This window comes from Gopherus evgoodei, chromosome 4, assembly GCF_007399415.2.
Source record: "Gopherus evgoodei ecotype Sinaloan lineage chromosome 4, rGopEvg1_v1.p, whole genome shotgun sequence".
Taxonomy (NCBI): domain Eukaryota; kingdom Metazoa; phylum Chordata; order Testudines; family Testudinidae; genus Gopherus; species Gopherus evgoodei.
Window position 1 is genome coordinate 52,399,888 of NC_044325.1, and position 16,634 is coordinate 52,416,521.

The 16,634-nt window shown below is 37.3% G+C and overlaps 1 protein-coding gene across 1 annotated transcript in view; it reads left to right on the plus strand.

The window, feature by feature from the left end:
• Window positions 1-16,634, plus strand: part of HECTD1 (HECT domain E3 ubiquitin protein ligase 1) — a 98,055-nt gene that overhangs the window by 42,351 nt on the left and 39,070 nt on the right. The window contains 10 exon segments of the mRNA XM_030559995.1: window positions 888-1,110; window positions 5,192-5,455; window positions 5,574-5,650; window positions 8,371-8,505; window positions 8,694-8,840; window positions 9,428-9,522; window positions 11,081-11,186; window positions 15,399-15,533; window positions 15,623-15,762; window positions 16,202-16,525. Coding sequence (XP_030415855.1) covers window positions 888-1,110; window positions 5,192-5,455; window positions 5,574-5,650; window positions 8,371-8,505; window positions 8,694-8,840; window positions 9,428-9,522; window positions 11,081-11,186; window positions 15,399-15,533; window positions 15,623-15,762; window positions 16,202-16,525 — 1,646 coding nt within the window.

Here is a 16,634-nt window from a genome sequence, read left to right on the forward strand (position 1 = left end):
AAGTGCTTTGAAAAATTACTGAAATATAACTGATAAGTAGGATTTATGAATCTATTTTCAACTGTAGTTTAAACATAGTGATATCTAAATAGCTAACATTTCTAAACCTCACAATAATGTTCTTAAAATAAACATAACTAAGAAAATACTCCCTTGAAATACAGAAAATTTGAGAATGCATATTTAATGTACAGTACTTAATGTATCAATTCCTAACTACCATGTAACTGACCACTCGCTACCATTCCAGCTAATTTCCATCATCCATTCAACTTTAACTTTGACTCATCTAATCACCTTTGGTGATTTTCCTCTAGGTGATGTAATGCTATACCACTGGAGAACAAGTTGCAAAAAATGCAACGTTGCCTAAACTGAAAGCTTTTTTTTGGGTGGTGGGTAGAAAAAGCACAATGGTAGATCTGTACTTACAGACCTCTGAAGGAAATGAACAACACACCTGGAACACTTAAATAGGTTTAACTACAAGAAAATCTTAGAAGTTCAAAAATTAAATATGTTGAAATAGTAGACAATAAAACATTATCTTGTTAAAGCAGGATGGAAACTGTTTTGTAGTCTCTTATGTTAAGTTTCCTCCTTGTCAGTGCCCCCACACAATACGATTGTTGTACTGAGATGGCTGCTCCAACAGGTAGGTGTTTAATAACCTTTATAATTTTAATGGGTAATTTATGGAGAGAACTGCTGCTTATTCAGATTATCTCATTAAACATGCCTTAACAAAAACTTTTAAAATGAGTATTTTACAGCTTACTTTTATATTTTTGAATGTTTAGTTTCTCTGTCTAACTTTCTGTATTTTTACAGCAAGTATATTTAAATTACCTCTTTCCTGAATTATGTTATTTTATCTAACTTTGCAGGAGGATGAACCCCAAGAGGATGCTAAAGAACTGCAGCAGGGTAAACCATATCACTGGAGAGAGTGGTCCATCATTAGGGGAAGGGACTGCTTGTATATCTGGAGTGATGCAGCAGCCCTGGAACTGTCTAATGGTAGCAATGGATGGTTCAGATTTATCTTGGACGGAAAACTGGCAACAATGTATTCAAGTGGAAGTCCTGAAGGAGGATCAGATAGTTCAGGTATAATTTCTTCTCATTTTCACAATAGATGAAATCTTGGTTTATTTATATTGTGTAATTTGATCTATTCTGTTTTACAGAAATTGGCTTACTAAATAGTAAAGCATTTAAACAGATAGAAGGTGGTCAATTAATTGTGATGCTTCTGTTAAATAGTATGTGACTATAAATTGACTTTCTTGGTGATTATGTTCAGAAAACATCTTGCCAGTAAATGTGTGTGTATTAACTTCATTTTGTTTTGATTTTTCATGCAAACATAATTTTATCATCCCAATCATTAAAGGCACTTTGTAGTAGCCATCCCAGGAAAACAGGTTGTAATGTTAATTTACTGTTTGCTTTAGCTGGCAGAGTGAAATTGCCTGTGTTGGAAGACAAAGGCAAGTTTCTCATCAAGTTTGGGAAACATGTCACAGTGTCTCAACTGGTTGTTAAGGAGATTAGGTGACAGACCTGGACTATAAGTATCCTGCAACATATTTTCTATACTCTGTACAGAATGTGCAACTTCTATTAATTGAGCATGTTGATTGCTGCTATTATCCAGGAGGCAGAAGCAATCTTCTTTGTTTCATCTTTTCACAAGTGCAACAGTTCATACATTTGTAAATCATCAGCTGTATTGTGGTGTTACACCACTAAATAATTTGTGAAATTTAGTTAACGGGGCGTTGTGGTTCAGGATTGAAACAGGGTGTAATGGCTTTATCAGCCTAGTGGCTTGAAACTTCAGAGAAGAGAAGGTTGGAGTTGCACTGTTGAAAGCTAATGGAAATTCCAAGAAAAAGAATCTTAACTTGAGGTAATATGTACTGTTAAAAGAGAAAAACCCTTAAACTTTTTGTCATTTATTCATATGTTAGTGTGGAATGTCAAAGTTAAGATTATATTTGAAAAATAAAAGTATAGAAAAACGTAATCACTAAAGCAAATTTAGATCTGTTTTCTCCTCTCTAAAAGATGGTCCACACTGTAGCTTTTATGAGACAGACATGTTGATGAAGGACATCTAATAAGGATGGTTTTGACCTTAGACCAAGTTTCCCATGCCTTCCCATTTCCCTTTATGAAGAGAAAACTATACTGATGTGGGAGCAAAGGGAGAGACATGTGAAGTAGATTTGTTTGGGGAGTGCTTTCTAGGTTGCTAGATGCACTTTCCATCCTTCAGTGTACTTTCTTCCTCCTGCAGCCCATTATATCAATGTGACTAGGGTCATCTGGAGTTGAATAAATCTGTTTCTAGGTTATAACTTATATGGAAACCACTTTTAATAACTTTTTTTGTTAAATCCATCTATAAAATATTATAGTGAAATCCACCAATCCTTGCCAAGATAAAAAGATTAAAAGAAATTTCTAACTTCTTAGCTCAACTGGTAATGGTAGTTATGAAAATGCCCTAGAAGATAATGAACTTTCTGAAATCCTTATAGCTCCCAGATTCCAGGTCTGATTTGTTTCAGATGAGTCGGGGGAAAAGAAGGGGGGATTAGCATAGCTACAGCATTGTAGCTGGGTTGCTGTAGTCCACGTAATGCAAATTTAGGGCTTTTCTATATGGGGACCTAGAAATATGATATTAAATCCTGGTTTAAGATCATATCTGTGAAACTTCAGTGAGATTGTATTTGTTTTGGTGAAGTCAGGGTGAGGGCAGATAAAAATCAGGCTTGTAATATAAGGTTAATTTCAGCCTTATCTAGTGAAGCATGTTAAAATAGGCCTCGTAATATTTGCAGTCAAATATTTCGGCCTGGTCTACACTTAAAACGTAGGTTGACATAGCTATTGTTCTCAAGGGTATGAAAAATCCACCCCCCCCCATGCACCATAGCTATATCAACCTAAGCCTCAGTGTGCTTCTGTAGCACCTGTGGTGTAGACATGGCCTTAGTTGCAGATGTGGGGCTTCTCTGCATGGGGACCCTGAGGAACATTAAGCTGAATTAACTAAAGATATGAAGTTAAAACACAGTAACCATTAAAAATGGCCATTTTACTGTTGTATAAATGTATATACATTTTACTATATAGTACAAAACAAATTTATATGCATAAAATGATTTAAGCATGCAGTCTTTAGAGGTGTAAAAATATTTTCTTTACTGCCTGGCATTATTGGACTCTTTTTTGTCATTTTACCTGCATTGTTACAATTAAATAAATTAATTCGTGAAACATTTCTAAATTTATCTAGTTAAATCATAATTAAACTTTTACATATAGTACACCATATTGACAAGTGTTGTGATAATATGCAAGTAGGCATATGTAAGATTTCCCTGATTCGCTTTAAATTTCAAAATTCAAATTTAAATTATTGTGATTTTTGCACTGAAGTTTGAATTTGTCTCCTAAAAATTCAAGCCAACCAATATTAAACAAATGTGAAGAGGGGTAAAAAGAACTTTTCTAAGATGTCCACTGTATACTTATACACTCTATATAGAGTTTGTATCTTTGTGTTATTCACACTACTCAGTTCTATTGCTCAACAGCAATCCTTTGTAATTCAACATCTTTTCACCCACTCACAAAATAATAAAAATAATAATAAATTACATACGGATGCTATTCTGCCACTCTTGATCACTTTGGATAGGTATCTTACTAGATCAACCTCACAGAACCAAGTTAGGGCTTTTCTACACAGGAACATCCAGGAAAGTTAAGCCAAATTAACTAACGGTGTGAAGTTAAAGCATATTAAACCACTTTATGAATGCTCTCATTCAGAAGTAAAGTGGCCTTGGTTTTCTTTTCCTTAATCCAAGACACATCCACATGTTTAGTTTGTGGTAAGCTGAGGTGTAAATCTACCCTGCATACCCTACCATGCAGTAAATGTCCACGTGGATCCTGTTGGTGCACACTAACATTTCCTTTGTCTGCTTTGATCTATCTCGTGTAGATCCAAGCACACGAAGGAACTGTTAGTGTGTATCAGCAGGGTCCACACGAACACTTGTGTGCGGCAGGTTAGTGTGAAGTATGTTTATATCCAAGTTGCCTACAAACTAAATGTTCATGTAGACAATTCTTTAAGTGTGAACTGAGGCCATTCTACTTCTGAATCAGAGCATTCTTGTAGGGGTTTAATATTGCTTAACTTCACACCTTTATAGAAAACACTGTATAATGACAGCTATATGAGATAATTGTTAGGCAGCCTAGGTTGAGACTACCTAAACTCTTCTCAGATATACTGGATATTGTTCTGTTCCTCCTCTATTAAAATATTGTCTCATCTCGTATACATAATTGATTTTGTCAGTCCCTTGAATGATGCTACACGACGGCTTTCAGTATATTGTTTAAACTATTAATATTGGTCAAAATCAAATGATCATTTAGGAGATATAACAACTGTAGACAGGCTTTTTAAGTTTAGTTTCCATATGTTGAGAAAAATATTATAAATAAACTGTCAGAGTAAGATGTTCCCCTCTATATGGAGCAAAGCACCTGAAAAGTAGTCAGCAGATTGGGAGTAGTAGCATCTCCTTGGCATGGTCTCCTGAATCTGCAGCAGCCCCCTTGTGTTAATATTGAGTAACTGTTGCTTCTCACTGCAGTCTCCTTCCCAACCCCCTTTTGAACTTCAATATTGCAAATGCTGTTTCCATTTTAGTGTGTTTTTCTGTTGGAGGGTTGATTTGGGCTCCTATTACTGTTGTTTGGGCTCCTAGAGAACTTCACAGTAACAGTAATGATGTAAATTACTTACTAGAATTTTACAAGATTAATTTAACGTTTAACATGGATTTGTTTAACTTCACTTTGTGTTATACTTTCTAACAAACATTATATCTCTTCTCTGTTACATGAGAAAAGTTATATTGTGCAGTTCTTGTGTAGTCATGTAATTAAATCCTATTCTAATGCATAGATACAGAGGGCTGGAGTTCAAAATGTTTTTGAAAGAACCTTAATCTAAAATTAAATTTTGCACTGAGTATACTTAAAGTCAAACTTTGTTCCTGAAAAAAAACAACTTGTGCTTGAAATATATTAAGTTTAAAGTCAAGCACTGGAAAATTGTGTGTGTGTGTGTTTTGTTTTGTTTTTTAAATAGAAAGTAGAAGTGAATTCTTAGAGAAGTTACAAAGAGCTCGAAGCCAAGTAAAGCCATCTACCACAAGTCAGCCAATTTTATCAGCACCTGGGCCCACTAAACTTACTGTGGGAAATTGGTCACTCACCTGTTTGAAAGAAGGAGAAATTGCTATCCACAATTCAGATGGTCAGCAAGCTACAATATTAAAAGAAGATCTACCAGGCTTTGTTTTTGAGTCCAATAGAGGAACTAAACATTCATTTACTGCTGAAACCTCTTTGGGTGAGTATGTAGGTATGTGTAATAAACAGATATGGGCAGGGAAGAAGTGTGTGTGTGTGTGTGTGTGTGTGTTTTAAGTATTGTGAAATTTTAAAGAATTTTTAAAATTGATTTGCAGGATCAGAGTTTGTGACTGGCTGGACTGGCAAAAGAGGTAGAAAACTGAAATCCAAGTTAGAGAAAACAAAGCAAAAGGTTTGTGAATGTGTTTCATTTTTGTACTTCTAATCAAATTTGTGGTTTGGTATATTCTTAATTTTTCTTAGGTTATGAAGAGACGCATTGCTATAACTGAGGTTTTTAACAACCAAATTAGTATTAATTGAACTATGGGCAATTTTTTTTTAAGATTTGAGAGAAATTGAGCCATGTTGGTTTAAAAAAAAAATGTAATTTCTCTCAATCAACAGTAATTTTATGGCTCTCATCCACTGTTTCTGACAAGCCTAATCTTCTCATTGAGATAAATCTCATCCTCTAAAATATTACTCCCTGTTTTGTGTACATTTATTAATTGCTGTAAACAAAGATGTCACCTCTCCCTGTTCACACCTATGCAAAGTGACACAAACAGAGAAAGTTATAAGACCTGTGTACTTGTTTCCTACAAAAATTACTTTTCAGACCTGCCTGTTCCTGCTCCCATTTAAATAAATGGAAGTATTGTCATTTGATTGGGAACAAATTCAGTCAGAGAAGAACTAATTTTTCCCATCTCAGACTTCTCTGAAAATTGCCAAAATGCCAGTTTTAGGCAAGGTCAGCAAATTAAACAAACCTGAACTTCGGGCACTTTGTTTTACAGATATTATACCGTTATGGGATTGTGCAAATGGCTCTATATTTGCATTTTATTCTTAATTGTGTTCCAGAAACTAAACTTTCTCCTTCTTAAAACAAGCCTCTAACTCCTATGGTTGTGACTGAAACTTGCAGAATATGAACCAAATATGCTTGGTACCTATGGTGATGCAGTGTTATCTGCCTGAGTCTACAGACAGCATGCAACAATAGCCCTGAGGAAAAGTGTCTTGTGCCTATCTACACCTCAATTTGGTGGTAACTCAGGGCTAGATTAAGTGACAGATATTGGGAGGGGGTGCCCTGGGACAGTTACTGGGAAGGGTGGCAATGGTGAGAACAAGAAATATAAATTAGCTAAATTAAAATTCCTGCTCCAGAATGGCAAGTCACTTCTTTCCCTCCTCAAAATGAGGGGAGAAATAAGACGTGCATCCCTTCCCAAGTACCAAAAACTTTAGCTGGGCATGAAAACCAAAACCACATCCCAAAAGTCCAATCTTCCTTCTGAACCTCAAAGCCTCCAGCTTTTCCACAACAATTTTTGTAATGCAGTTACACATTGTTAATACAAAAATATGTATCACATGGAAAATGTAAATCTGGAGGAAATGTAAAATTGAATTTAATATAAAAATAAACGTAAATACTGTTCTGTTGTTCCGGTTGGATGAGGAGCAGGGAAAGGAAGAAGTCTTGGAGTAGGAAGGGAGGAAGTGTTGCAGAAATCCAGAATCTGTACCAAGTAATTGCCGCACAGAACACAAGTCATTATTATGAGGCGAAAAATTCAGAAAAGCAAAATACCTAATTTCCTGAATATTCACTTAATGAATGCCTTCTATTGGCCTCAGCTTTTTAGAAAAACTTCTTCCTTTGTGTAAGATCACATAGGAAAATTTTTTGGGGAGTTGGTTTAATATTGGTGAAGTGGGATGGAGTGTTAGGAAAAAGTGGGTTTATAATAGAAAGTTAGTTTTGACCTTCACTATGAAGAGATTAACATGTCTAGAATATGAGTTTAAACATAGACACAGATAAGCAATTCATATAGGTTCTGTAACCTTTGTGTGTGGTGTCTGCAGTTACAAATTTAGCTTTTTTGTAAGCATGGCACGTGTGCTTGAGATTTAGCAACATGCACTAAGGTTTTCAATGTACAAATATGCAGTTTGCCAAGGCAGTGTGATTACCCTTACTCTAGTTTTGTGGTTGTGTGATCAGTTTATATTCCTTCCCACTCATCTAAATACTGTTGTCATGGACATCTTTAGTACAGTTGTCGCATTTCTCTCAAACCTGTTATCTCCTTCTCCTCCAGTTCTGAATAAAGATGATGATAAAATATTAAACTACAGTTGTTTTTATATTTGTACCCTCTCTAAACATCAAGATAATCTATTCTGTTGTGGATGTTGAACCATTATAATTTGCCAAGCTCAGAAAAATATTGCCACTTGCTCTGTAGCTATTCTGTATGCTTCACTATCCATTACTCTTTTTTCTGTCTTCATCTCCTCATGGAGCGTCTCCTGACTGAAGTGGAGCACCTCAGTGGTAACAACAGCACCTTCTAGGAGGAGCATTTGTGAAACAGGCTATGGTGCCATGTGTAGAAGGGTCTTTTTTTGTCTAGCCTGCCACTATTCTCCCCCCTGCCATCAAGGTATCATCTTACGGGGAGAGTAGGGGCTCCTACCCTTCTCCTGGCATTGTAAATTCACCCTCTACAAAGATTTTCATTCTGGCAGTGCCATCTGTTGTGGTGGTGGTGTGTTACTTGATTGTTATGCCAGAGTATCTCTAGGAATTTCATTTGTGTTGGAGAGTATGGAAGCTTTGATTGGGGAGAGAAAATGGGCTATAGAGAGGGGGAGATTATGCTAGATGTGAATTGCTGAGCAATAGTTACAGTGAAGAGCTACTTCAATTGGAGATGAGCAATCCAGTTTCAATTTTTAGAAAGGAAGTTTAGGCAAGACCAAAATTACTGTCCTATCTCAGTTTCGTATGCTGTTACTTATGAGACATCCATACACCTCAGGAGGCTAAGTGTGCATACTAAAATATAAAAAGAATATTTTAATCCTGATCCTTAGAATAATTTTTGGCAGGTACGAACTGTGGCAAGAGATTTATATGATGATCATTTTAAAGCTGTTGAAAGCATGCCTCGAGGAGTAGTTGTAACATTAAGGAACATAGCAACCCAGTTAGAATCATCTTGGGAACTTCATACAAACAGACAGGTAAGTACAGGCTTTCATATCTTAATGTATCTGTCATGAAACAAGGAAAAGTTGCAATAAGTTTAGACATGAAATGTTCATGTTTACAATTTTTACATATTTTCTCAAAAACTGCATATGTAGTAGTACTTGGAATAATTCTTCAGTTAAATTATACTAACTTGTCTCATGCTTCTCTTTGTCTCCAGTGCATTGAGGGAGAAAATACTTGGAGAGATTTAATGAAGACTGCTTTAGAAAACTTAATTGTGCTGTTGAAGGATGAAAACACTATCTCACCATATGAAATGTGCAGTAGTGGCTTAGTGCAGGCACTTCTTACTGTTTTAAATAATGTAAGTTTACTAAAAAGTTGGAGGTGTTGAAAAAAGTACAATTTTCTTTAAAAATGGAACAATTTAAAATAAAGGGTTAGATCCTCCTCTGGTGTAAATAAGTGTAGCTTCTCATTGACTTAAACAGAACTATGCAGACTTAAACCCGCTGAAGAGTGTGTGTGTGTGCGTGCGCACACTTCAGCTGGTTTAAGTCTGCATAGCTAGCTAGCTAGCTAGCTCTCTCTCTCTCTCTCTCTCTCTCTCTCTCTCTCTCTCTCTCTCTCTCTCTCTCTCTCTCTCTCTCTCTCTCTCTCTCTCTCTCTCTCTCTCTCTCTCTCTCTCTCTCTCTCTCTCTCTCTCTCTCTCTCTCTCTCTCTCTCTCTCTCTCTCTCTCTCTCTCTCTCTCTCTAAAACATAAAAGCAGAAGTTTGTGTGTTACCAACAGATAAAATCAAGTTTTTTCAGATTTGCTTAATTTTTCTTTCTTTATTTTTGTACTGATAGCAGTCAGTAAGTGTGAACAAGTTCATTTTTCAGTGTAAAGAAGCAATATATTTATTACTTTGCACTATTTTACATATTTTAATATTTTTCTTTTTTGTTAGAATGTGGATTTAGATGTGAAACAAGATTGTAGCCAACTAGTAGAGAGAATAAATGTGTTCAAAACAGCATTCAGTGAAAATGAAGATGATGAAAGGTAAAAACACAAAATACGTGCATTCCTTTGTGAAGCAGTAACACAAAATAAGACCTACGTTTGCTCTGGGGTTTTTCATTTTAGTTTTGGTCTTCCAGTGGTGAAATGGAAAACTAGTCTTAAGTGACAGCATCTGCCATTTAAAGTACTAATTGACTGACCAGTTTGCTCTATTTATGCTAATTCATAAGGGCATAAAGTAGTTTCACATTAATCAGTCATATGTGGGCATTTTCATTGTACAGTGGCATAGTAGACTGTTTAGCAGTTGTGGAATTAGTGACTATAGACTGACATAAACATGTTGGAGTGTTGTTTTACTTAAATAGACATTAGAGAAATTAATTTGCAGAGGGTATTCACAAAATACATATGTTGTCATTAATGTGTGGTGCCTTTTATACATAGTTACTTGAAAATATTTATATTCTTAATTTCTCACATTTATTTTCTTGATTTGTCATTTTTTGTGGCTCTGTGGTACAGTTTGATGGTATCTGATTTCTCCCCACTGTTATGTATCAGATGTGTTTTCTAGCCCAGAGATTCACTATTCTCCTGCCCCACTATTTCCTGTCTTGCTCTTTTTTTCCATGGCCTTATTTTTTTTAGTCCCAATATTTCATTATCCTAGTACCCTTCCACCTGGTACTTAGTCTGATTTTATGCAATTTGGCAATTAACATCCAGAGTACCTGACATGATTCAATTGATAGCATATCTTGCCTGCAGCCATCAGTTCATATTTGATTCTGATACGGTTCTACAGCAAAAGTGAGAAACCCATAACTTAAAAAAATTGCATTTTTCATTTTTTCTGTGATGCTTGTGCTGCATCAATCTCTAAGTCCCCTGGTGCAGAATATCATCAGGAAATTTGTATTGAAGCAAGCCTCAACTTAAAGGTATGTCTACACAGCAAAGAAAAACTCATGGCTGGTCCTTGCTAGCTGACTCTGGCTCAGACTGTGGGGCTGTTTTCTTGTTTTGTAGACTTCGGGGCTTGGGCTGGAGCTTGAGCTCTGGAACCCTCCCATTCTACAGGGCTCCAGCCTGAGCTCTGAAATATACACAGCAATGAAACAGCCAGCATGAACCAGCCATGGGTTTTTCTTTGCTGTGTAGATATACCCTAAGGGAATTAAGAAGGCCTAACAGTATTGAGTAGCTGAAGGAAGGAGGAAGTAGGGGGGACAGAGAAAAACAAGGAGTTGGAAGACATGGGAAGAATGTTGAATTGTAGGCTGAAAACAACTTCCAGTGCTAAAGGGTCGCCAAATGTCCCTTCAGCTGTGGAAGATAGGGTACCAAGGAAGAAAGACCATTAGACCTGTATCTTTAAATGTTGGTTAGATATTTTTAATTGAAATAATTAAACATTTTGGTAAATACAGGAGTGCCATACATTTGTCAAGTTATCTTCTTAAACTGTCTGATTTCACCTTTCTTCCAAACTTGAAAACAAAACATTGCTGTCCCCTGAGATTTATTCAAAAACATTTTCTTGAATTTTCAATGTGAGGTAATTTTTGTAATGTCTAACTGCTTCCCTTCACAGTCGTCCAGCAGTTGCATTAATTCGGAAATTGATAGCAGTGTTAGAATCTATTGAACGTCTACCTCTCTACTTGTATGATACACCAGGATCTACATATAATTTGCAGGTAACACTGTATTGCTATAGTAATGTCTAATGTTGAGTTTCATATTAATTTTAGGAAAAAAATCTGTCAGTCTGCATAAGGTGTATTCCTGTCAAGTTGTAAAGAATTGGAGAATTTGTTTTAACCTTAAAAAAACCTGACCTCCTTCTCTAATGTTCTGCTACTTGCTGTACTGCTCAGGTTTTTCTTACAGAAAGTGAGAGTACAGGTAAATTCTGACTGAAAAAAGAGGGGATTTGTCAACTGTTCCTTGTGTCCAGTGATATTTCCCATCCTGTTTGGGAATAAGCTGTACCGGTACGACCACTTTACCTTGATATAACTGCATCCACTCTAGCAGGTTGTACTGTACATACAAAAGTATGTAGACAAGCCCTATGAAAAGAACAGGATAGGGAAACATCCTAGTTTATCTACTGTGATTTTTTTCATTATTACTAGTTCTTGGTGCTGGGGGACTTTGTAATAAAGGACTACTACTTCAGCTGTTGGTCATCTGTACAATAGTTATTGACAATGTAAAATGTTCAGAGCTGGAGCTGTCTTACCGTATATACTCGATCATAAGCCAGTTCGTGTATAAGCTGACCCTTCCCCCCCAAGATGGATAAGTAAAAATAGAAAATTTTTATAACCAGTTCATAAGCTGACCCTATAATTCAGGAGTCAGCAAACTTTGGCTCCTGGGCCATCAGGATAAACCATTGGTGGGCTAAGATGGTTTGTTTACCTTGAAGTGTCTGCAGGCATCGAGGTAAACCTAAGTAAACAAAGTGTCCCGGTGCGCCAGCTGCTTACCCTGACAAGCTGGGACAGCAACTACTGGGGAAATTTTTTTCTGGGAGGGGAGAAGCTGGGGGTCAGGGGAGTAACCCCTGTAACCCTCCCCCCAATGACCCTAGCCCAGGACCCCCCCACTCTTCCCATCCCATCCCATCCCATCCCACCTTATCTGGGGAGAGGGCCAGGAGAGGATGTCTCTGGCCTGGCTGGAGATGCTCCGGCAGTCTGGGCAGTGCGGCCGCAGCATGTTCCAGCAGGCTGGGCCAGGCGGCACGGCCACAGCCTGTTCTGGGGGGTGGGGCCGGGCAGCGTGGCCACAGCCTGCCAGCCCCGGAGCTGTAGCTGCTTCGGAGGCTGGGGGGAGAGCATCGTGGCCAGAAGCAGAGAGACTCTGGCCTCACCTCTTCTCTTTTGTCTCTGCTGGCTGTGCTGCCTCTTCTTGCTGCCTCTGTTGCCTCTCTACCTCTCTATACCTGTTCATTAGCCAACCCCCTTCTCTGGTGCTTCCCTTTTTTACTAAAAAAATTTGGCTTATGAATGAGTAAATACAGTACTTTGCTTGCACTGAGACAACCAACCTGTGCAATAAGATCATTTGTAATATTTGTTATCATTTGTAATGGTGCTGGGGGCATAACACAGAGCAATAAGATGGTACCTGTGCCAAAGAGTTTATAATGTAAGACAAGAAACAACAGAAGAACGCATATGGGGGAGTATGAGGAAACAGTGGAACAGTGTTGATCAGCATGGTAGGCAGTGGTATCAACATACTGGTTGCCTAATTGTTGTCAAGTTTATTGTAGACATGGTTCAAAGAGTTTGAAAGAGGATAATGGGGTAGTTTTGTAGGTGTTTAAAGGGAGCTCTTTTCAAGAAGGGCAGCACGGGAGAAAGCACCAAGGTGCTTGTTTAAAAATTTAACAAGTGGGCGATAAAGCTGAGGTTTATTGGTTGATTGGAGACAGCTACTGTGAAGGGTTGCTGTGGTGGGAAAAAGAAACATAAATTAACTCAAATTAAACTCCTGCTTTCCCCCTTCAAAATAGGGCTAGAAAGAGGAGATGCATCCCTCTTCCAGTTCCAAAAGTTTCAGCTGGGCATGAGAATCAAAATTAAAACCACATTCCACAACTCCTTGAGGGTGCCAAAAGCCCAAACTTCCATCCTGTCCTCAAAACTTCTAGCATTTCCCCAGAAATTTTTCTCTAATGCAGTCAGTTTTGTTAGTACAGATACCTGTACCAGATGGAAAATTAAAATTTGGCTGAATAAGAGATGATGGATAGGCCAGGCATAGGCTGTGAAGGGCCTTGAAAGTGAGAACAAGTGAGTTAAGTTTGATATGATAGAGAAAGGGGAGCCAGTGGAGAGATTCAAAAAGAAGGCTGATTTGGTTAAAGTGATAGGTGATGAAAATGATCCTTGCCAGCAGCATTCTGAATGAATATAAGCAGGTCAAGATTGCATGTGTCAAGGGCAGAGAAAAGGATGTTACAATAATTGAGATATGAGATTATAGCCTCAGTGAGCCTTTTAGCTGTGTGGATGGATTGCAGAGACTGTATTTTTAGACACATTATTCAGAAATAAACTTTAAGATATAGATGTGAAGACCTGGAAAGAGATCAGAATTGAAGATGATGCCCAGGTGATGGTACCGAGTGACACACAAAATAGTAAGTGTCCACAACGATCAGCATAGAAGGGAGAGCTGAGGGGAAGATTCAGAGCTCTGTTATAGCTACGTTGAACCAGAGCTGATGGCTAGACATCTGTGAGATGTCAGAGAGACTGGCTGAGATTTTAGTTTGGACAGAAGGAGACAGGTCTGGAGTAAAAGCCCAGAGTGCAACCCCCACAGAAAGTTGAAGGGGGGATGAGGAAAATCCTCCAAGAATATGCTTGAAGGTGCTATTAGAGAAGTAGGAGGAGAACCAGGAGAGGACAGTAGTGAAAGCCAGAGGAGGACAAGATTTCAAGAAGGGGATGATGGACTGTGTTGAATGAGGCTGAACTTCGACTAGGAAAGAGGTCATTAGAGACTTCGGTGAGAGTGATTTCAGTGGAGTGCAAGTGGCAAAAAGCAGCTAGGAGAGGGTCTAGGATGGAACTGGAGGACCGGAGAGAAATTGTAGACAGCACATTGTCAGTTTAGAGATGAAAAGGATAGGTTGCTATTTGGAGAGGCAAGTGGCAACAAAGGTGGATTTTCAGTGTGTTGTTTTTTTTTCCTCGTTACATATGATACTTTAAAATTGTTTTATTTCTCATATACCCAGTTTATTATCTCATCAGACCAATGTGGAGAAGGTTTACCATTGCTTGTCCATAAGTTAAAAGTAACTGACATTGTTGAAGTTTGGCTTATTTTAAGCATCTGTAGAAAGAGGGAAAAAATTCAAAGTTTTTATTCTTCCTTAGTAAGGTAATGTTTGATGGATGAACTTTCTAAAGCCAGCATGCTGCACAGCAATTGTTCAATTTCTTGTACTGACTCTCCAGTCTACTTTCCATAAATTTGATGCTGACAAATTAATTCCTGGTATTAATATAAGAATACAAGAATTTTTAGGAATAGAAGGGTCTCTGTCTTGCAGTAACTTTTGAAAAGGAGGTATTTAATCCTGCGATACTGCTTTTCAGCTTTACCACTAATTTTTCTCAACTGCCATTTCTGTTCCTGCCGTCTTCTGTTTATTAAAAAGAGGAAAAAATTCTCGAGTACAATGAGGACTTGACTAAGAGAGCTTGCAGACTGCAATGTCTTAAGCTACATAGAATCAGTTATACGTATCTTGACTGTTTCAGATGGAACCAGTGTCCACTACATATATCTACCAAAAACTGATCCAGTCTTTTAACTAAAGAATCAGTAGAATGTGAAAGTTGTTAACTTTGGTTTCTATTGTAATATTCTGTAGGTGTGGGATTGAGGAAAACTGTGTGAGGGGAAAGATGGTCTTGTGGCTAAACCCTGATCAGGGAGACCAGCGAAACATGACTTCTGTTTCTGTCTTTGCTACAGACTTCCTATTATAACACCTGGGTGCTGCAATTTCCCCATCTGTTTACCCATTTCTGCCGAACAGGTGTTGAGTCTTAACTCATTCAGACTTGAAAGTAGTTATTAAGATCATGGAAGGCACTATGAAGTGCAAAGTATTATTACTACTGTTGTTAATAATACTATTTAAATTACCAAAAAGTAGCTAGGGGAAGTTATGAAAAACACTACTTTAAAACATATCCAATTTATAAAGTTTTTTCAAGTTTTGTATTCCTGATTTATAGACATTACTCTAAATGATTTTGCTTGAATCAGTAAAACTTTTTAATATGGTGAAATGTGTCAACTTTCATAAAACTGACAAAAAGTGTGATCAGAAGAAGAGGCCTTGTTTAATGTTTTGGTACACTTGAGTTTAGATATTAACAAGAAGATTGAGGTTTCGTTTGGAACGTGCTTCTGGGGAGACTTCTTTGATAGATCGAACTGGCAGAATGTTGAAAATGGAGCCTTTGGCAACAGTTGAATCCTTAGAACAATACCTCCTGAAAATGGTGAGCAACATCCCACACAGATGACTTTGCGAAGTGTAGAGGCATTCTTTCTTGATATCATTTCAGGTTTTTTTTTTTCCATTCTTTAGGTAGCAAAGCAGTGGTATGACTTTGACAGGGCTTCATTTGTTTTTGTACGAAAACTACGTGAAGGCCAAACATTTGTATTCAGGCACCAGCATGACTTTGATGAAAACGGAATTATTTACTGGATTGGGACAAATGCAAAGTAAGATTCTTCAGAGTTAATTTATTTAAATCAAATGTGATATGCCATAATCTCCAGGAGCAAAACTGAAGGAAGTATTGCAGTAAAATGGAATATACTATCATTTCAAAAAGAACTATATCTCCTTTTTAGTATTCCTGGATAGAATTAAATTTGTGTGTGTTGTACCTGAAGAATAAAAGAGCATTGTGAATCTTTGAAGTTGTCTTGGGAATTTTCTATTTCTATCTTTATCTAAGACAAATAGTTTTCGCTTTGAATTCCTCATAGTAATATGAAAGTTTTGGATCGTCTCTTAGTTATTTAATATCTCTGGGGTTCTGACTATTTTATAGTTTAATCTTAATTAAAAATTACTCTCAGCAGTCTGTCAAACTTGACTAATCTGTTCTTTTAAAGTAAATGATAAATGAGTAATACAATTCTCTTTCCAATGTAGAACTGCATATGAGTGGGTAAATCCTGCAGCCTATGGGTTAGTAGTGGTTACATCTTCAGAAGGAAGAAATCTGCCTTATGGACGTTTGGAAGACATCTTAAGCCGTGAGAGTTCGGCTCTGAATTGTCATACTAATGATGATAAGAATGCTTGGTTTGCCATAGATCTTGGTCTTTGGGTAATACCATCGGCTTATACGCTACGCCATGCTCGTGGTTATGGAAGATCTGCACTCAGAAATTGGGTTTTCCAGGTATCCAAGGATGGACAGAACTGGACTACTTTGTATACCCATGTTGATGACTGTAGTCTCAATGAACCAGGGTATGATGAAAATATTCTAGCTGCCTTTACGAAGTTGAACTGTCAATTAAAAACATGCTTTGCTATTTCCTAGCTTTTAGATGTATGCTTTTGCATCTCTAATTTTAAA